The 22226-nt window shown below is 40.2% G+C and overlaps 1 protein-coding gene across 1 annotated transcript in view; it reads left to right on the forward strand.

Annotated features, from left to right (window-relative positions):
• Positions 1 to 2790: 2790 nt before the first annotated feature.
• The window catches only part of rasgrf2a (Ras protein-specific guanine nucleotide-releasing factor 2a), a 44211-nt gene continuing 24775 nt past the window's right edge, over positions 2791 to 22226 (forward strand). Inside the window, exon 1 of the mRNA XM_008303293.1 lies at positions 2791 to 3443. Coding sequence (XP_008301515.1) covers positions 3165 to 3443 — 279 coding nt within the window. The 5' untranslated portion in view covers positions 2791 to 3164. The remainder of the gene's footprint in view (positions 3444 to 22226) is intronic.

The following is a 22226-nucleotide window of genomic DNA, read 5'->3' on the forward strand; positions in this document are numbered from 1 at the left end:
TGTGACACAAAACGATCACAAAGCAATGCAATATAACATAAAACAACACACAAAACGACCAAAATGTGACACGAAACAACTACAAAGAGACATAAAATTATGCAAAATATCTGTACGATGCAGGTGGAGACACAAAACAACACCAGCGTCTGTGTGGCTTTCAGTTTGGATGTGTTGCTCCTCTCTGGGACGAGTTGGAGGCCTCTGACATGTCTGAGCCCAGTGCTTCTTAATCTGCCTTTGACAATTATTAAGTCTATCATTTACCACCTTCACTCATATTTTCGAGTTGAAACAACAAGTCAGATTTTACAGTGAAGCAGTCGCTGCATCGCGTACAGTGAAAGGCAAGGTCTGTGGCAGCTTAGCTCAACAACACACAAATATATGCACACACACACGCTTAACATCTGTCTCCATGCATACACACACACACGCACACACACACACACACACACGCACTCTCGCTAAAGCAGAACAACATCTGTTTGTCCTTTCAGACTGGATGGGAGTTTCAAAACAAACAACCGTCTTCTGATGCATATCACCACCCTACAAAAATAGACACTTCTGCTTTTGTCGACCTCACAACTGTGTGTGAGAGTGACACAAACACACAGACACACACAAATTTTAACAGCACTAAGATATATTTTTTAATCATCATCAGAAACAGGGTATTCATCTGTTAGTATCTCAGTTGGGCACGAATAATAATGATTTACTAACAGACTTAGCTTCTGAAGGAAATGACATTTGGAAGATTAAAGTAGAAATTATTACAGAAAAATTAATTTTAGTGAGCAAAAATAACTAAAAATAAAAATAGGCATCTAAAATTGAGTGTTTCTGACCCTGTGCCTGTATAAAAGATGGAGGTAGTGACTGTGAAGTCGCTCACTGGTTGAGGTGTGACGTAAATAGGCGAAGCTGAGAAACATCCAAATTGTCAGGAAGGAGATTTAACATTTAACCTTCATTTAGGACACAACCTCCAACAATCTGGAAAACACTGGCTGCTCCTGTAGTATGGATTCAATCCTACCAACATGGCAACTCGTGTTGTTCAGTTCAGTGTTTCTGAAGACATTCTAGGCCAGAAATAAGCCAGGATGTGTCTTCATTCTACACAGTTAGTCTGAAAGTTTCACTATGATATCAATAAAGTAGCTTTAACTGTATGCAAATGAGGAGCAGCCACCCTTGACTACCCATCGTCTGACTCACCAGATACAGACTTCACCTGAGTCACATGTTCCATCAAAACAGTTCCCTCTTCAGAATTCTGCAGCAGCAGCATCGCTGCCCAACCAAATGATTGGTTCAAACAAATACAAACAAGATAAAGTGTTTTTTCCTCTATAGCAGAATGATGATGAGGTGCAGTCAGACCATTGACGCTACACTGTGTAGAATGTTCCGACTGTAGGACACATTGCACAGCTGCATTGTGCTTTGCAAGCTGTCCGGTCTGAACTCTGTGCATGGATCTCCTGTGTTGTTTCTGTTCAATTTAGGCTATCCATTGGTTTTCTGGTTCTAGCTGTAAGTCTTAACTTCTTGCCAAGAAAGCTTTTCTGACTTTTTTACAAAATGGCACACAAAGTCACTTGTTTTGTTATCTTGCATCATCATACATTTATACAAACACAAGTTAAAGTCTGCAGCATCTGAACTTCAGACTTGATGCTGCAGGCTGTCATGTATTTAGAAAGTGTCATGAACTCACTTACAACACAAATGCGCGACACAGATTGGGTTCAGGAAAAAGACAGGTTCAATGACAGTCAGGGTTCGGTACAGAAATTCAGTCCAACAGGCAAAAGTATCCAAGAATCGGCAGGCAGAAGGCAAGGTCCAAAAAACAGAAACAAGGTCATGATCAAACAGGCTATGACTTGACTTGAGTAACGCTGGTACGAGGACTGTGAAGAGTAACGAGACTGTGAGACACACAAGGTAATGAGGGGAGATGGGAAACAGGTGAGGGAAAGCCATCAGGGAGCAGGTGTGACAAGACAAGTGCAGGAAGTGACGGAGACACTTAGTGATTTCAAAATAAAACAGGAAAGACAAGACATAAAATGTGCAAACATGAACAGGACTTGACAGACATGACAGATAGATAGTAGAATCAGCTCCTCATTTATGCTGACTTTACCTTTAAATTAATTTCAAGTTGGGTTTTAAAGAATAACGCTGGTTTAATTCAAACTTGCTTGTTCCCCAGACAAACCATGTTCATGGATGAACAGCGCAGGCTGAGACTGATTTAATGAGTCACAAATGGGACAACGTGCAAATGAACAGTATATTTTTACAGCTGTAGCTGCTGCTGATGCATCGTCTTGGATTATGAGGCTGGGGTTGGTGAGATTCTTTCACTTTACAGAAGTCTTTTTAGTTACATTTTCCACGTCTCGGTTCACATTGAACGCAGCGAGTCTTTCCTCTCAGGTAAACTGGTTCAGTTCTTGCCAGTATTCCAGTGAGGCAGCGCGCTGCTGTCTGGATAAAACGGCTCATTAAACACCTGCGCTCTTCATGTTAAAGACTGAATAAACCAGGAGCTCTGTTCTCTTCAACTTCTGCCTCGTTCTTTCACGCCCTCCCGCCGCGCACCTGCGCTCCTGTGCGCCGCCGCGGCAGACGCGGCGCGGCGCGGCGGCGCAGCAGCGACCTGTCTCTTTAAGTTGGTGTCAAAGCCGATTACCGCTGATCTCCGTCGTGATTCTGTTTTCACCGTCTGTTCCCTCAGTCTATTTTTGTTTGCGTGGCTGTCAGTGCGAGTAGTTTTTCCTACATATTTATTGTATATATTTTTATTCAACATTTACAGCGCGGACGGAAAACCTCCAAAGTTTCCAGCATGCAGACGCGCTGAAGTGTCGCTGCTCTGAGCGGTTCAGCTGCAGGGAGAGACCCGCACCAGAGCCCCGGTCTGGGCGCTGCTGAGGCTGATGCGCGCTGCGCCGCGGACGCTCCAACTTTTTATACCATGGTAAGCCTGGATTACCTTTTTCCTGCAGACGGAGATATCAACCGCGTTCTCTTTGGCGTCTAAAAATAACGGCGGCGGTAGCGCATCGGGAGCTGCGGTGTGATGTGACGCCCCGGGTCGCTGTTTGAAGTTGGCACCGAAAATAAAGACTGAAGTCCATAAAATGCAGAAGAGCGTGCGGTACAATGAGGGCCACGCTCTGTATCTGTCGGTGGTTGCGCGTAAAGAGGGCACCAAGCGCGGCTTCCTGAGCAAGAAGACCACGGAGAACAGCCGCTGGACCGAGAAGTACTTCGCCCTCTACCAGAACGTTCTCTTCTACTTCGAGAACGACCAGAGCACGAGACCCTCCGGTATCTACCTGCTGGAGGGATGCACGTGCGAGCGGGCACCGGCGCCCAAAGTGTCCGCGATCAGCAAGGAGCCGGTGGAGAAACAGCAGGTGCGTCCCGCCGCAAAGTTCCCCCGCTTTGTAGCTTGAGGATGCAGGCTGCTTTACAATGAGAGAAACTCATGTTATCCCTCTTTTATTAACATTTGTGCCAAAAATGGTCAGTTTACTGTCATGAAGAGAAAGAAAAACGTCAAATTGGTGTTTGTGAAGCTAAAAGTTTACCCACATTTTAATTTTAGGATGCAGGCTGCTTTTTCAATCAAGAAATGTCATTAGTTTACTTTGAATGCAGTCTTTTTAATTAAGAAAATGACAAGTGAAGGTAGCAGCAGGTAATATGCACATTTATGCCCAAAATATTCAGTTTGCTGTCATTAAGAGAAAGGATAAACATCAAATTCTTATGTTTGAGAAGGTAAAAGTTCATCCACGTTTTAATTTTAGGATGCAGGCTGCTTTTTTAATTAAGAAATGTCAGAATTTTACTTTGACATGAAACTAGCAGTACTTAATATGCACATGTATGCCAAAAAATATTCAGAAAAACATCAAAATCTCATCTCGAACAAGCCCAAAGTTCACCCACATTTAAGTTTAAGGTTGCATAGTTAATCATCAGGGATATTATTTCACTTTACTATGTGCAAATTTCTAAAAACAAAAAAACTTACACTCTACTATCAAGATGAGAAACATCAAATTCTTGCATTTGAGAAGCTAAAAGCTGCACACATTTGAGGGTGCAAGCTACTTTTTAAATCTAGGAAATATCATGTTGTCATTTTTCCACAAAGGTTACAACAGTTAATATGAACATTTTATGACAAAAAATATACTGGTAACTATCACAAAGAGAAAGAAAACACCTCCAATATATGCACATTTTTACCAAAAACATTCAGCTTACTATAAATTCTCATGTTGAGATGGATTAAACATTTGATCGCCCTCTCCCATATGGTTGTAATAATATGGACACTAATGTGTGAAAACAGTGAGGCAGAAAAACAAAGCTCAGCACTATCAATTAATGAAATGTTTGCAGAATTAGTTTTACAATATTAGATCTATGAGAGCTAATTTTAAATGACCCACATTCCTTTTCCTACTGCTGCAGGGTATCAAGATGTTTTTATCCCATCATCAGCTGCCATAATATAGATATTTTTTGGTAAACTAGCAATGTGTGTATAACGTTAATCTAATTTTTAGACATAACCTGGATTATACCAGTTCATCTCACCTTTTACGCCTTGTTAGACATGACTCCTCTACCTTCTGGAGGCAAACAGAACAGACATGTAGCAGTTTGTTTACAGCTTTAGTGTGGAAACAGTTCATCTGCTCACACACTGTCAAGACGCTGAAACAGGAGGTCATTTTTTTTTGAAGTTATTTTTTTCACCTTTCGTGGCTTTATTAGATAGTATATAGTTAAGAGAGAGACAGGAAAGTGGGGGAGAAGAATGGGGGAAGGACCGGCAGATTGAAGTGTCATGAGCCAGATTCGAACTCACTACTCACCACTACTACTTTAGCCCCTGTACATGGGACGCCAGCTCAACCAGGTGAGCTATCGCGGCGGCCCAAACAGGAGGTCATTGGATGGTTTCTGATGCTGAACTTTAAGGCTCACTCAGTTTTTTAAAAAAATCTCCATGTTAACAAGTAGACTTAAATCTCCCATTCGACTCCAAAGACATTTCTGTATGCAGGGCTCCAAACTAACTTTTTCATGGGTAGCACCGGTACCACCAACTTTCTTATTTGGTCACACCTCCCACCTTGTCCCAGGCAAAACACATCACTGGTTGAACATCTGCTTATCGATAGACACTACAATTTACAGATGTTCTCTCCCCATGTTGCAGACTGTGGTAGCTGCTGCTTGGTGGCTGTGGTGTGCTCACAGAGGTGTGTGGCCGAAACATATTTTGAAATGAGTTCAACTGGGGCGTTCTGGTGTCAGATTTGTCCGAGATGAAACCAAGTAATTTTTTTTTGTACAATGTAGAGCGTACCTACTCTGCTGTTCTGCTCATAGAAAACAGCGAAGGCAGGTGTGCTACACATTTCATTTTTTAGTGTAAATACCACCGTCCACCAAAGTTCTGAAAGTGCTGCTTTCCACCACTGTAATTAACACAGTAGCTGCGTGCGCCAGTTACAGTGGCACCAACAGCTTAATGATCATCATGCACGAATACGACCAGCTGACATTTCACCAAGTCAGCACAATCTCAAAAAATAGTTGAAGATTCCATTCAATTCAGTTCAATTCAATTTTTTTTGTATAATGCAGTTTACAGCAAGCGGTCAGCAACAGTGGGAACCAAAAAAAAAAAAAACCCAAAGAGAGGGGGAAAAAAAACCTCTGACAGAACCAGGCTCAGGAAAGGCAGCCATCTGCCTCAACTGGTTGGGGTGAGAGTGGGGATAGCAGGATAGCAGATGGAGAACAAGCAATAGAACAGAACAGTAAATATTTTGAGGGTAGGTGAGGCCAGCGGCTGCAGATCAGAGACATCCATGGAGAGAACAACCACAGGACCTCGGGGGAAACACAGGGGACCAAAATGGTTGCAGTCTGGAGCCCTGAGGGGTATACTACGAAGCGAGTTTGACAGAGCCAGGCTTTCTTTGTGTAAGCCAGCTCGACAAACACTAAAGCTCCAGCCAGAGCTCACGTGTATCATGAAAGTGGTTCAACTTTCTTTGTCAACTCAGACTTTTTGCTTCAGACTCTGTGCACGTTCACATGAAGAGAGGCTTTTAACGTGTCATGTGACTCTTCTTCTGCACAAAATGAAACAATCATATGCAGCTGCTTCAGTCAACACGTTGTTTTAATGGAGAACAATGAAGAATATAAAAAATTATGATGATAAAATGCGCCGCTACTGCAAATGGTGTAATGCTGGTAGAAAACTGTTAAACCTGTTCATATATCATATTTTACAGATGCAGCCGCTTATTTCCAACCGACAGCTGCACCTTAAAGTTAAACTTTAAACTGAATATATTTAAACATGATGTGGTATTGAAGTACATTTAGGCCTGACACTGTCCCATAATGCAGGACATCACTTTAATTTGTAGCCAAATCAAAGCAAAATGAATGTTATTGAATGAATATTCTCTGTAATACATACCAGCAGAATAATCCATGTTCTCATCCGCTGTACCAGCAGAGTAAACGGACTTGACAGCAAATCAGAGCCAAACATAAAAACATATTAATGTGATTTCTGCATCACCAACTGAATACATGTCTGGTTCCCATAGCAGCGCGATATATACAGTGTGTGATACTGTAACTACATGGCTTCATTCAGTGATATCACAACTCGGTATGTTTGCAGATAAAACACATTCCTCTCATAAATAATAGTCAGGAAATGATGTCGTTAAAGGGAGACGCTCTTTCTAGCCGATTTAAATCCGAAACTCTGAACATAACCTGCTCCCGACCACAGCATCAGTTACCATGGAGATCTAGCCAGGTAAATAAAGAACCACCTTCAGGACACTGAGAACTCTGACTTTAAGCTCAACATACCTCGCTAACCTACTAATCTTGCTTCGAAGTACAGCCCTCTGGTATGTTCAGGGTACATTCAAAATCCAGCCTGTGGCACTAAATCATGACCTCTGCACTTGCCACCTCTCTTGTTAAGATTTAGGGAAACAAGGAACCTTCAAATCACAGTAAAATCTCTTGTTTTGTCCAAAACCCAGAGATATTCAGTTTGCTATCGTAGAGAAAGAAAGAAACTAGAAAATATTTACATTAAAGAAGCTGCAATCCAACATTTTAGACTTTTTTCTTTTAAACTGCTAAAATGTTGACCATCAAAATAAGTGACATTTCATTTATTCGTTGAATAATAATCATTGACAACTAAAGTAACTGTTCCAGTTCTAGTTGCAAAAGGTAAGAAGTTATTTTGTGTGCTGGATGTTTGATTTGCTATGACCTCTGCAACACCAACATACAATGAATGAAATATATCCACAATAAACCAAACCAAAACTCAGCTGGCAGGTGTAGCTGAATGGAACTCCTTAAAGCATTTAACTAAACTAGGTTGTCTAGTTTTTGTGTTTACTTTCAGTCAGAATGAAAACTAACGTTAAAAACTATGACTTTGTTTAAAAAACAAAAACAACTAAGTCTTCATTCCCCAGGTTTAAATAAACCCAAATTATTCTTTTAAACAGTAACTGTCAGTGTGCAAATACATTACAGGTGAATATTTTAAAATCAAACTAAACATGAGGACATCCATATTAAAGATGGTTTGCTAAAAAAACAGTGAAATGTAGTAAAAACCATGTCTTAAAGATGCATCACTGACATGGGTAGAACATGACGAGTAATCTCTTTTGAAAAAACACAAACTGCGACACGTCACTTATCATACATTTAGAGGCTTTTAGACTTATTGACCGCACATCAAGGGCTGAGGGCTAAATAATTTATATATAAATATTTTGATCCCAGTCCAATATAGCAATAATCTGATGGGCTCTAATGGTCTGTTCAGATGAAAGTCGTCTGACTCACTGTATGTAGGCTGTGGGTATAAACCGCCACACACTGCGCATCCTTTTATTCAGCTTTCTACGTGTTATCATTTACAAAATCGATTTAACTTTTGGAAACAACAACACAACCTCCAAGCAATAACCTGAAGAAAATGTCTAATTTTGACAAGGATTCATATTGCGCACTAAACTGAGTGACAGTGCTCATCGTCCTGCATGCAAATGTTCCACCAAAACAATTTTCCTGACACTATTTTAAGGAAACATGTTGCTCCCTCCTTTGCTTAGCTCTACCCAAGATGATTGTAAATGCTTTAAAAGATATACAAACAAGCCAGAGTGGGTTTTTTTGCCTATAGCAGAATAATGCGGAGAATGGTCTGGCAACGTGGGACTAAAGATTCAAGATGTGAATAACCTGTTGCATACAGTGCATATAAAAAGTATTCCCCCCACTGGAAGTTTCTCCTTTTATTGATTTTCAACACTGAATCATGTTCATAGCATGCTCGTATTACCCTCGACCTTTATAAGCCCTCTAGGGCCTGCTGCAGAGTAGCATCTCCACAACATGATGCTGCCACCACCATGCTTAACAGTGGGGTTGGTGTGTTTCTGTATTTTGGTGTAGTTAACAAAAAGCTATGGTGTGGATGAGTGGAAACCTTCTGGTCAAAAAAGACTTTTTTTAAATGCTCACTGTCTGTGATACCGATATGAAATTAAAAACAGCGTGTGGTGCGATGACAGGCAAACTTTGGGGAACCTGTCCTGCTACTTTGATTTAATATCCTGTTGGAAATGCAGTCCAGATCAGTTTGCTTCTCTCAGCTGTGCATCCCCAGCCCTCCCTCTTGAAAACAATCAGTATACTATTGGCACTATATGTTCATTGCCTTTGCAGTTTCTCTACAACAAACACCTGGGTCCTTTCTCCAGCAGAGAGATGCTCACAATGCCTGTTTAACTGCAGATAATCAAGTTTTCAGTTGAATAAGGAAGCTCCAGAACGGCAACCATCAACCAAAAGCCAAATGAATAATAATATGTGTCATATATTCATAATTTTATGCAACAAGGGAGGTTGCTGTACAAGTAAAACAAATATTTTACTGGTATTGCTGACCTTTTAAAATACTAACACCTTCCTTGTTCTTTGAATCCTGTTATCATACACAGAGGTACTGGTAGCGGGACGCAAATAAGGATGTACTTTACAATCTGATATTTACAGAACGGTTTATGTTTGAAGCTTCAGAGAAATTACAAAGAACTATGAAGCCAGTTTTATTGTTTAACTTTACCTTCTGTATTGCATGCAACACCCTCTGTTCTTTATGTAAAGCAACACTACCTCCAAAAACCGTGAAATATAGCAACAGATGCTACTTTCAGGAGATATTTTGTCAGCATCACGGTGTCTTTAAAACAAAGTTTCATCCTGTTGAAGAGGTGAAACTTTGTGTCGTCATATGATCACAGTTAATTCATGTTTTGATGCAACGAAAAGAAAAGAAAAAAGACAGTCACTGTATCTGCCAGTGCTGCAGGAATACTTCAAAAAATAATAATTAAAAAGAGTGAATGTGCCTTTAATATTTTTTTAAAATATACAGTCGTGACTCAGTAATCCGACACTAAATGTAAAACCTTCTTTTATGTCGGATAGCAAGGCTGTCGGATTGTGAAGACAGAGGTCGAGATACAAGGAGGGCTTGATGCTTGAAGGGTCATTTGTTATTAATTGTTGTTCATATTTGTTATAGTAACTAGTCGGGCTGGTCCGAACAGCACTTTCTGGTCTCTGGATGTTCGGGCCCAATTAATGATGAATATCCGTCTTCATTTAGTTTTCATTTACTCGTAGCATCTGTCAAACTGAGGACCCAGTAGATAATTTTTTATTTTTGATAATAATGTCCCCAGAACAATCGGAAAATTATCAATGTTAGGGCATTCTGTGGTAAATGTGGCTAATGTTACCATTAGCTTGATGGTGTATTCGCAGGTCAGAGCTCTTTGGAAACTGTAACACTGAGGAACATTCGGAGATGGTGGAAGCTTTCATTTTAAACCAATACACAAGGACTGGGTGTGTTGCTGTGTTTTTATGTAACTTGTTGAGCTTATGTGCAACTTAAACTTACCTTGTGTGTATTTGCTTCTCTCCTGCTCTCTGTGCTCACATACAAGGTGTGACAGAAAAGTTCCAGGACTGGTGTTACAAAAGATAGATTTCAAACCCAAACTACAAATTACAAGTTTTCTCCTTCAGACGATCAACCAGCATGTCTACAAAGAGATCCTGCTGAGTTTGCTTTGTTCAGTGTGCGAGAAGAGGTGAGAGTTGTGGCAGGACAAGTCATGGCTGCTTCACCATGACAACGCACCTGCTCACAATGCCCTGAGCATCCCACAGTTCCTGGCTGAGAAGAACAACCTCCCTACTCATCCCACCTGGCTCCGTGGGATTTTTTTTTCCTTTTCCCAAGCTCAGGGGGTCATCAAGGGAACCCGTTTTGAAGACGTGGATGACATCAAGATGGCTGTGATGACGGAGCTGCAGAGGATCCTGGAAGAATCCTTCCAGGAGTGCATGGCGACGTTGCAAAGAAGGCTGGGAAAGTGTGTTAGACTCCAGAGGGATTACTTCGAAGGGAAAAACTTGCAGTTTCGATTTGAAATATATCTTTTGTGACACCAGTCCTGAAAATTTCCTGACACACCTCTAGCAGAATTCAAACTGCTGCTCTGCATCACTGAAACACTGATTTTATAATGTCGTCTGACAAACTAAGCAAACATGAGGTGAAAACCCCCCCAGAAAACAGCTGTATTGTGAATTCAGCGATATGTTCATGTCGCGTGATCGCTCAGAGAGAAAGTTGGAAGCGATAGAAAGTCCTGGTCTCAGACACTCTACCTGTCTGCGTTTTGTCAATCACAGATGCAGAGAGAGAGTTTTCTTCCTGAAGAGGGCGGGTCCAGTGGCTGGTTTTCAAAACAAAGCAGTCAGTTAGAACATACAATTTTCTGAAAAGGGCCACAATATAGGACCTTTAACACACTGTGTGAGAAAAGATTTTTCATGAAGATGGGAAAAAATGTGACTGTTGTAAAAACATAAATAATTGTAAAGACTTGACATCTTTGGCAGTTGTGTTGTTCGGTTTGTTAGTCATCAGCTGACTGATGCATTACACCTGTACACAGTTATCTAGCTGCCACTAATGATCATTCTCATCACAGATTAGTTATTTTTTTGTGATTAGTTGTTTTGATTATCAAATGTCGAAAGTTCCCAGAGCTTCAACTGTCTGACCGAGAGTTCAGTCCTAAACATAATCATACAAAGTTGAATAACAGAAACAGTAAATTCTCTCACTGGAACAGCTGGAAGCAGCAAATGTTCCAAAACTTTTCTGTTCAACTAATCTATCACTGATTACATTTGACCCTGGTGAGGATTAAGCAGTTTATAGATAATGGATGGATGATTACATTTGTTTAGTGTTTTTTTTTTTTTCCATATTACCTGCAAATTTTTCTTCACTTTTATCGATGCACTCGCTCATCTTAATAAAACAATAATAATTGGTGCTTTGCTTACAGTTGCTTCAGAACGTTTTTAAACCCTTTCACTTTCACACTTTTACTAACTAAAGTTCTAAATTATTCTTAAGTGACTAAAATTAGATTTTTTCCTCATCGGTTGCTGCTCAATAAACTCCAAAGACAAAGAGAAAACATGTTTTACATAGGATTTATGTCCCACTTTCAAAAGACACAGTAATGTTGGTGATTGAATCAATTTAATATTGTGTGTAATTCTAACTCAGCTTTCTGAATTATTTGGTTTAAAACTAAATTGAAGTTGAGGTAACTTAATGAAATTGGCTTGATACTTTAAATTCCCTTCAAGATTTTCACTCCCCTCTTCTATCTTAACATGCTCATACAGTTTCAGACAACTCAGTGTAGTTTGTTGGTTGAACATAATTTCATTAGAAGTTTTCTAAACTGAAAAAGACTGATGCAAACTGTTGTGGTAACTTTTGTTGAGCCAAAACACTTTTTTAGAGTGTAGATAACATGAAAAAGGGGGAAAAAATGCAAACAAAGCAGAGGAAGCAGAGTACAGTAAAAACATCAAACATGATACATTAAATGAAAATCCGGTTTTGTGGTTCGTGTGCTGCCGTCATGCTTGCTGTCTGCAGAGGGGGGCACAGTGAATTGGCCTTAAGAGCAGTAGAGGCGACAGACAAAGAGAAACCTGCTGTTTCAGCCATTCGTCTGATATTTACCAACAAAGGGTTCCTGTCTTACTGTGTCCCTCTTTCACATGGTTGTCAGGTAAAGACAGTGGAGGAGGACAGTGCTGTTAAGCTGCCTCCCTGCAGTGAGACAGCCTGGCATTACAGCCACAGGGGTCTGTCGGTCTGTCTCTCTGTCTCTCTGTCTGTCTACCTGTCTGCACTGTAGCTGCTGTTTGCTCCTCACTGAGTGAAGCCACTGATGCTCAGCTGGGAACCAGACTGGACAGTACAGTGTAGCTCCACTCTGAAGCAGGCAGCTGATACAACACACTGGTCCATACGGGGCGCAGGGGCGCCGCCCCACTACTAATGACCAGATACAAAGTACTTCTCAAACACAATTATACATTTGAATTAATTATAACAAAATAATAATACAGAGAGAAGAGTCAATCTTTTGTTTAAATAGCTCCAGACTGCATTTGTGACCTTTTTTTTTGAGAGTGTGTGAACTGATGAGCGTGATGATCATGAAGCTGTATTAGTGTCTCTGTAACCGGCACAGGAAGCTGCTGTGTTAACCACAGTGGTGGAAAGCAGAAAGTAGACTTTTATAACTTTAGTATACTGCAGTATTTATACTTAAAATGAGGTCTTCTTGTGAAAAACAGTGTTTTTCTGCTCATAGAAAAGACTGCGTGTAGAATACATATAACTCATCTCAGACAAATGTGACATGAGAACCCAGAGCCCAGTTTATTATTTTTAAAGTCATTTTTGGTCACACACCTGTCAGAGCACACCACAGCCACCAAGCAGCAGCTACCACAGTCTGATATGTGGGACGTTTAGGGAGCATCAGTAAACTGTAGCGTCTATCGATAAGAAACTGTTCAGCAAGTCATGTGTTTTGTCTTTGACCAGGTGGGAGGTGCAACAAAATGAGAAAGTGGGTCGTACTGGTGCTACCAGTGAAAAGTCAGTCTGGAGCCCTGAATAGTGTTTTTTTTTTTTTTTTCATAATTTATGTTGTGTGCTTTGAGTTTGTACAGATCCTGTAAATATTGATGAAAGTTTGATGAATGGTTTTGAAATGTAGTTCTGGTAAGTCTTAATAATGTTAAATTAGATTATGATTAAAATATCCTCCAAAGGCAGAAAATTTGAATTCCTGTAAATAGTTGTGCCTGATGTTACTCATATTCTAATTTCTCATTTAAAATTAAAGGTCATTTGCAGACTGCGGCCCCCCACCAAACATTTTCACCAGCCGCCACTGCGACACAGTGTCAGGTTATAGAGAAGAACTACTTCAGACTGTATGTTGTCTGACTGTCTTGGACAGTAGAGATGAGTTGAACCCTCTGAATCCCAAAACCTATCAGCTGGTTTGAAGGTGTTAATCTTTTAAAAAAAAAAAAAAAAAATAGCCTAAATCACCCATTTGTCAGTGACAGAAACTGAAAAAAGAATCATCAGGTGTCAATGTTTGAACAGATCTTGAACATATGTGGAATATGCAGATCCACTGGAAAAATTAACCAAATCTAAGCTTAAAATCATGATACTTTGTGAAGTCCCTTTAGAAAAATACTAAAAATATACAATTCGTAAAAGATTCTGTAAATACAACAATTCTATGCTCCTTGATGACGAGCTCAACCACGGTAGTCCTGTTTCCATAGAGGTGAAGGACTTTTGCAGTGAAAAATGAACTCGCTGTGAGGGAAAATGTGAGAGGATGAAAAAAAGAAAATGAAACAAACAATAAAAAAAAGTCCTCAGGAAAAAAAGAAAAAAAACAACTGAAACTGCTCGGGGTTCAAAGGGTTAAACAGGAACGTGACTGACAGTTGTGTAATGGATGTTCAGACCCTGCTGGTCGGTCATGCTGTGAAGGGAGTGTGAGTGTTTGCTGGTTTTGGAAAGCTAAAGAATGTAATGCTTACAATAGGGAAGGACCACATATCAAAACTGGTCTTCTTTACTTTCCAGTGATCAGAATCGGTACTTTGATCTGACGGCTGATTAAATAAGAATTTGCTCCTTTGACGGGAGCTTTCACATTACTGATACTTTTCAGGGTTTTTCTTTACCACGAGCATTTTTAGAAGCGTGTTTCTTCCTTAAGCAGTGGTTCCTATGACTAATTGATGATCAGAATAGTTACTGATTAATTTTCTGTAAATAGACTAATCAACTATTGCAGCTCCGCATGACTCATTTTAGTTAGAAGAACAATAAAGTTGTAGCCACCCCCATATGTGAAATCGCTGCCAGTGATATTGTATTCTTTGTTTGGAGATGCAGTGCTGCTAAGAGGAAGCACGTCCAGACTCAAAGTAAGATTAAAGTAAGATTGATGACACAAGCGACCATTGTTTGATGTCCAGTTAATGAGGGCCACTGATTTGGACCAGGCAGGTTTTTGATGGAGCAACATTAAAGTCAGACAAAACATCAGAGAGCATCAAAGCTCTTTTGATGTCCACTCTCTTCACAGACAGTCTGTTAGCAACATTATTTATACAGTCGCCGGTTACTAATAATCATGTTCATCAGCAACGCTGGGATCAGTGTATTGATCATTGTATATGTTCTTGATACAAATTCAACTTTTTGCTTCCACCTGAACCTCAGAGGCGCGTTTGTAGGAGATAACACTCACAAAAGCACCATGTTTGCAGCTGATTCGTCGTAAACTTGTGGTTCATGTGCAGCAAAGAAATGACTTTACCAGAAAATCCATCCATCCATTATCTATACACCGCTTATCCTCACTGAGGTCACAGGGGGACGGAGGCTAACCCAGCTGACACAGGGTGAAGGCAGGGGACACCCTGGACAGGTCACCAGTCTATCACAGGGCTTTACCAGAAAATATGACCACTAATCCACTACACGAGAGGAAAACTTCCAGCGACATTCTGGCAGTTATAAGAAGTGGTGTATCAAATTGGTTCTAAAAAAAAAAAAAACACGTATTGGTCAACTGTCAAATATAAAAATGTTTTTTCTTCTAAAATGTTAAACAATTATGAAATTACTTTTCATAACAATGTTACAATGTAAAGAATAAGGCACATGAAGTGACCTACAAGTTTTTGGTAAATATTAGGGTTATGTATGTATATATATATAAAGACATTTATTTAAACAATAAAAGTCAGTACAAATCTTCATGAAGAACCCTGAACCTGAAAACAGCACACAGCTCCAACAAGCTTAGCCAAGAGGGAACCAGCTTGTATATAACCTGAGAGAAAAAAACAAGGGATTATTGAAGGAGTAATTTAAAATTTGAGGTGTGTTTTTTCTTGGGGTAGACATTTCATTTCATTTCCCTGTGAATGAAACCTGATTTATTGAACACTTTCTAGGGTGTCATTGGTCTTTACTTCACGTTTTTGTTGGGAAACGGGCTTGAATCTGTATTTATTGCATAGAGCAAGTCCATTTCCTTGTTTCTTTGTTCTTGTTTTTATTATTAGGAAATATTTAAGTTGTCTTTTAAAGGAAGAACCTTCTCTATGGCAGCTTTTGTTTGGACAGTTTGACAGAGGAGACAACGTTGTTTGTGTTCACTATACAATACAATGCAGTAATCTAGTTAACCAATCCACAGAAATGGCATAGAAACCCCACAGTATTTGCACATTTAAACACCAGAACTTTAGAAATGTTCTGCATAAAGGACAGGCCCTATTTGGACCAGCGTTTACCCGGTGAACACAGTTACTTAAACGGATTAGTCCCAGAGGAGACGAACAGGCAAATAAATGTGAACAACAATGACTCAGAATTAAACTCAGCGCTGTGATTACAGCCTAATGAAGCGGAAACATTTAAGCCAGGCTAAAAGCTCAGGTAACTAATTGACGGATCGCTGTGTGATTGTTTCTGCGTGTTTGCTTGTATCATGCAGAGCTGGTTGTTTCTGAGAGCAGCAGCTCACAAGAGGAATTAACTGCACAGATCTGCACTCTGAATTTTACAAATGATTAGTCTGTAAAAAAGATCTTCTCTAGTTTAGTTACAGTGTGTTGATGTGGAAGTGAAGGTTTGCTTAATTGTTGCTGAAATCTGCTCAACATTAAGTTCGTCTACAATAATCTAAAAAGTAACATTTACAGTAAGAAACTTCAAATGAGCACAGTTAAAGGTTCCCTGTGGAGTTTTTGACCTCTAACAGCTCTAATAGCTCCAGAGTGGCTCCTTATCTGTTAGTTAACTTGTGCTGCTCAAAGAGAATCATTAGATTTGTTAGGTTTCTCACTATAAAATATTGTTATTACAACGTAAATTGCCCTGAAGCCATCCATCCATCCATCATCTATACACCGCTTTATCCTCATTAGGGTTGCTGGAGTCTATTCCAGCTGACTTAGGGTGAAGGCAGGGGACACCCTGGACAGGTCACCAGTCTATCACAGGGCTACACTTAGAGACAGACAACCAAGCACACTCACAGTCACACCTACGGACAATTTAGAATCACCAGTTAACCTCAACATGTTTTTGGACTTGTGGGAGGAAGCTGGAGAAGCCCTGAAACCATCTACGCATCTATACATTGGCAGTCTTGCGTTTCAGTGACTCCTACAACTCTTCATTTTTATGATGGAAACACTGATCTGACTGTAGGTCACTTTTACGTTGATGTTCCTCACAGCTTCCTTCAAATAAACCCACCACAGTGACGGCGAGAGCCATGATACGCACGCAATACTCGTCAGTCCCACAAGAACAGAAGATATACCAAACGCTTTAAAATACATAATACTGCAATAACAAGCAAAAGACTAAATTTAAACTAATAGCAGCTCATCCAGCTATCCAAATAACTAACTGCCTGGTTTACTGATGATTTCCTAAACACAGTCTGCCCATGTGTGATAATGATCTAAGTACTGACCTGCTATTAGATCCTGATCCATCCTGTCTCCATGCTGGGCGATACCTAATAATACAGTTCAGCTGTTGCTTTGTGTACATAAATGTGCTCAACTGTTTTGTTTTGGAGACACTCATATGGATCTTGCTGCTGTCTGACGCTGCAGGTATTTAATAAACTCAGAGAAAAGACTCTGTGATGTTTTCAGAAGAATATTAGTGCTGAAATGTGGAAATGTGATCATTTCAAACAAGTGAAAGTACAGTTGCTCGTGTGTGTCTATTTGTTATTTATGATTGAGTGCAGTTTAGGCTTCAGCCATGTTGAAACTGATGTAATGGGGTCCAAACTAGGAAGGTTGCGACTTTGACGGAAGAGTGAGCAGGGAGGACTGCATGTTTGAAAGTGTCTTCAGAAGGGTTTGTGATCCGCTGTGCTCCAAATGTTTCTCTTTCCAGCGTCCCATTTGCAAAAGCAGTAAATAGCAATGAACAGCAACACAGTTTGAATCTCCTCTGTTATTGTGTCTTCTTCTGTATTACACAAGTTGTAAATGGTCTGCACTTATATAGCACCTTTCTACCTTGGTGCTACTCAGAGCGCTTTACACTGTTTTCTCATTCAGCCATTCGTACACCAGTGGTGACAGACAGCCACTTCGGGTTCAATGTCTTCAATGGAGGGTGTGTATGGGTACGGGTGGATCGAACCACAGACCTTGCGATTAGAGGACAACCGCTCGAACCACCTGAGACACAGCCGTCCAAATTGTGGGCTGTGAAACCTAAAACAACGAGCTGTGAGTTAGTCGGTACACTGCCACACAATCATCTGTTATTATAAAGATATTGATTAAGTGAAAACTTTTTTTTCTAAATTCTCAGTGTTTTCTTTAGTTCGGTGAGCAGTAGGTCAAAAAAAAAAAATCTGAAACTGTAACTTTATGCTAATGTTGCTGCCCACTATAGGCTACTCACCCATGCGCCACCTGACTTTGTGTTTCCATGGTGATGAGGGTTGATAGTTGAAGTGGCTCATGTACTGTAGCACATACATAAGTTGGCAGAAACAGAAATGTGAAAAGTATAGTCCAGCGTTTTGTTTATTGCCTATAAAATTGAGATTATAATGTGTATAATGATATTATGATGTTATTGAAAATTTACATTTGATCCAGAATCTTTCTGTAACACTGTCTGAGTTTGTGTCTAACATGTGGCGCTGCTGTGGGATGCTGCCGTGCTTGACTAAGAATAGCATCCTTGCTGGTCCTTTAGCCTGCAGTCACTGTCTGAATACCAAGTCAACACAACTGCACCTCACACACAGACTCCACCACACTCTGCTGGTACCTGAGCTATTTGTGGAATACCTTTTACAGTCCTGTGAGTGGATGTGTATACCTGTCTGTCTTTCTCTGAGTGCATTTGTTACCGAACAACAAGCCCAAGTGGACTCATTTCTGCCTCTCCAAGCTGTAAGTCAGCAGCGACGGTTCAGGTGTGGAAACGTCCCAAAGCCATGCAGATATCTGAAATCCTGCAGACACAGCTGCCCCGTGCGTGTGTTCATGCATCAGTGCATGACTTAACCTGTGGCGGTAACATTGTCTTAAGAAAGCTTACTTTGCTCCCAAGTTACATAATAATAATGCAATCATAAAAATGCATTGACAGCAATTTCAAATGGTCGTTGGACAAGACCATGGTTTAAAAAAAAATTTTGAATAGAAAATTGTGTCAAGTCTCAAAAAAATGCTGGGTAAACCAGAGACAGGCGCCCCCTTAACAAGTGTATTTACTTTAAATATCAGTATAATATGAACACAGCAGCTGTGTCAGAGGCTGCATCCGAGTGTTTGTTAAATGAGGTGATCTAGCTTACGACCGACTTCTTGCTTACGTCCTCATAGTGCCACTTCTGTTGAGTAGAAACCTGGACTGTTCTCCAGATAAGAAGACGTTGGAAGTTTTGCAAAAAATTTGGCATGAGATGGAACCCGAAATTTAGAATATGTTTAATTTTATTTCATGTACTTGAAGAACTTAAGGTGCTTAAATGACCGGCTGAATCTTCTTTTACAGTCCGGGGAAGAAGCCTTTCAGTTGTCATCTTACTTAACCCTTTCAACACTAAGTAACTTTGGCTTTAATTACTAGGACTATCAAATGCTGCTGCTGACGGGTAGTGGCGCTCACGCTCGCGAATAGAAGACAACGGTAGTGAAACTCCATCGGCGCTTGTTGTTAAATATTTTCCCGTTACGTACCCTTGAAAACAGCATATCGGCCCAATTTGCAGCGAAATTTTTTCAGGCAGCAGCGTAACGTGTTGTCGCTCTGTTATGACGCTGGCGAGGACCCTATATGCAATAATAAGAATAATAATAATAATTATTATTATTATTATTACTGCTATTTGCAGAATTTATTTCATGACTGAATTGCTTGTTCGCGCCCACTCTTAGACAATCAAAATGCAACAGAAAGTCACCATATACCGGAGTCTGCTGTACCGGTCTGCAGGGTAGATGGGATCAAAGTGGCAGACCGGTAAAGCAGTTTGCAGGGTTGAACGGGGTGAAAGCCGCAGACCGGTAAAGCGGGCTATAGTGTTGAAAGGGCTAACAAGTCATTTTGATCCTTAACATAACAAACTTGTTACTTGTGTATAAGATTACCTCAAATTTTCAAATGTCATTCTGACTTTAGCTGTAACATAAGGGTTATATATGAATTTAGAACTAATGAGCCAAGGACAAAAATTATAACTTCACTATAGACTTTATTACCTCCACCAAGGAGGTTAGCCAGCATTTATCTGTTTGTTGGTTTGTTTGTTAGTCAGATAACTCGAAAAGATATGAACAGATTTTCAGGAAATTTTCAGGAAATGTTGGTAATGGCACAATGAACAGATGACTACATTTTGGTGATGTTCTGGCTTGCCATCTGGTTATTTTCTCATAAAACAGTAAATGCTGTTAAGTGTCGGAGTCCAGCAGAATGCTGTCCTTGTGAAGTTTGTCCACTACATGGAGCTCTGACTCCATTCAGTCCTTCAGTCCTCACCGCTGTCTTCTCAGTAGTACAGGAGTCAGCTACAGCCAGGCTACATTACAGGAGTGGGCTGAGCGGCGCTACTAACTAATAAGTTCATAACGAAGTTGTGACATCAACAATGACTCTACATGTCTCCTGTTTCACTTTAACTCTCTTTGCCATGTGTCATGACAAGTGACTCGTGCTTCGTTGCGTCAGTCATGCTTTTCATTTACGTTGCATTGCTAAAGTTGTGCTAGTCCAGCTTAAGTTAATGTAGTTATAGGCTGCAAGGTGGCTTGGTGGTTAGCACCAGAGACGTCTGCAGAGAGAACAAACACAGGACCTTATACTTTTCAATATAATGTGCACAGGATGTGTTGTTTGCAGCCCTTATACTTAAACTCCTTCTTGCAAACTATTCCCAGCAACTGTATTTTTAAAACTATTAAACTATCACTATCATTAGTTGGAGCCAAATTATACAATTCACAACAAAAACAAAATATTTGCTGTACAGTTTGTAGAGTTTTTCACCTGAGCCAGTGTATTCAGTCTCAGTGTGTGTCCTCTCTGCACACAGATGAAGTGTGTAACTGAAACACTGCAGGTTGTGTTGTGTTGTAAGTGAAGCTTCAAACTGGCTGCAAGTAGCAGCTCTCTTATTTGCGTCTGCTCATGGCGGACACTGATGATCTGATTTTTGTGACTGGACGCTGGTTGCAGGTCGAGGCAGCTTACAGCTCCCTGTTTCTGTCTCTCTGTCTGTCCGTCTCCCTCATTGTTATCCTGAGCTTAAAGCAGGCTCGTGGTTGGGGAAGCCGCATTAGCAATGCAAGGAGCTGTACAAGCCTTGATGGTTACGTAAACCCTCCCTCCCCCCAACACACATACAAACAAGCCCTTAAGCCTCTCTGGTCCGTAGCGGCACACGCTAGCAAGTGTCTCTCACCCGCTTATCGTTACATCATTACTATACAGGCCTGCTTTCCGTTTGCGGCAGCCTCGGAGCAAGCTATACTGTCAGATCATGGAAATACGCAGCAAAGTCCTGCCAGCAATGTGTAGCTTAGGCAGTGACTACTACAGCTGAAAAGTCTCTTTGTCAGTGGGTCATATAATGAATATCTGTGAACATTTAGAATTACAACCAACAATCTGATGGAAAAAAAATTATGAAAAAACAATGTTGGATCAAGAACAAGAATGTTGATAGTTTAATAATGAAGAAAATACAGAAAGTAATCACTGTCCTGCCTCTTATTATCGGAAGTCCTTAATATTGGTCAGCAGTCCAAAAAGTATCCAAGACTCTCAGATTTTAAATGTACAAATCCTGAAGTAAATTCAAATTTGGCAAGAAAAGCCTACCATTTATTTTTAAAATGTGAGAAATGTCTTGATTCCTACACCTCTGGGGATCATTGTCTCTCCCCAGTAGTCAGAAAGTGTGATGACATGTCTTTCTAGTTGTCTTTTTAAATCACACCGTCATGAAGACTCTGAGTGGAAACACGTTGGTTTATCATGTTCAGCTTATGGTGGCATCCAGGAGTGGCTCAGGACAAAACAGGGGAACATTACCACACTGGGATATTTCCTACAGCACAATTTTATTTGTTCATTTTTGATTTTAAAACACAAAATAATATCACATGCAAAGCTCCTTACTACCTGGAAGTAACACTTTAGCTTGTAGCTATGATAACGGTTTCTTTAAAGAAGACCAACACATGCTTTTAACTTTTGTTCTTGTATCTTGTAACGTACTCCAAAAATATCCCATGTACACAAATTTAGCATGTAAAGAAACTCAAATGTTGCTGTCTGTCAAAGCTTGTGAAGGATGATAAGCTGTATGGATTCAGCAAATAAATTAAGCGAAATGCACAAAAATGTCTTTACGCCGCTACTGGGTGGATGCTTGAGTCCGTTCTTCTTCATACATCTGTCATATTCATGAATAAATCACTAAATTAACACGGTACTGACAGTGTGGTATCGTGGTTGCAATTTCAAGACGTGAAGAAATATTCATGCGCAAACACATGAAAACCAAAAGTCTGCATGTTCAGTAGATTTACACGTG

Source organism: Stegastes partitus, unplaced genomic scaffold (assembly GCF_000690725.1).
Source record: "Stegastes partitus isolate 25-593 unplaced genomic scaffold, Stegastes_partitus-1.0.2 Scaffold1972, whole genome shotgun sequence".
Lineage (NCBI taxonomy): Eukaryota > Metazoa > Chordata > Actinopteri > Pomacentridae > Stegastes > Stegastes partitus.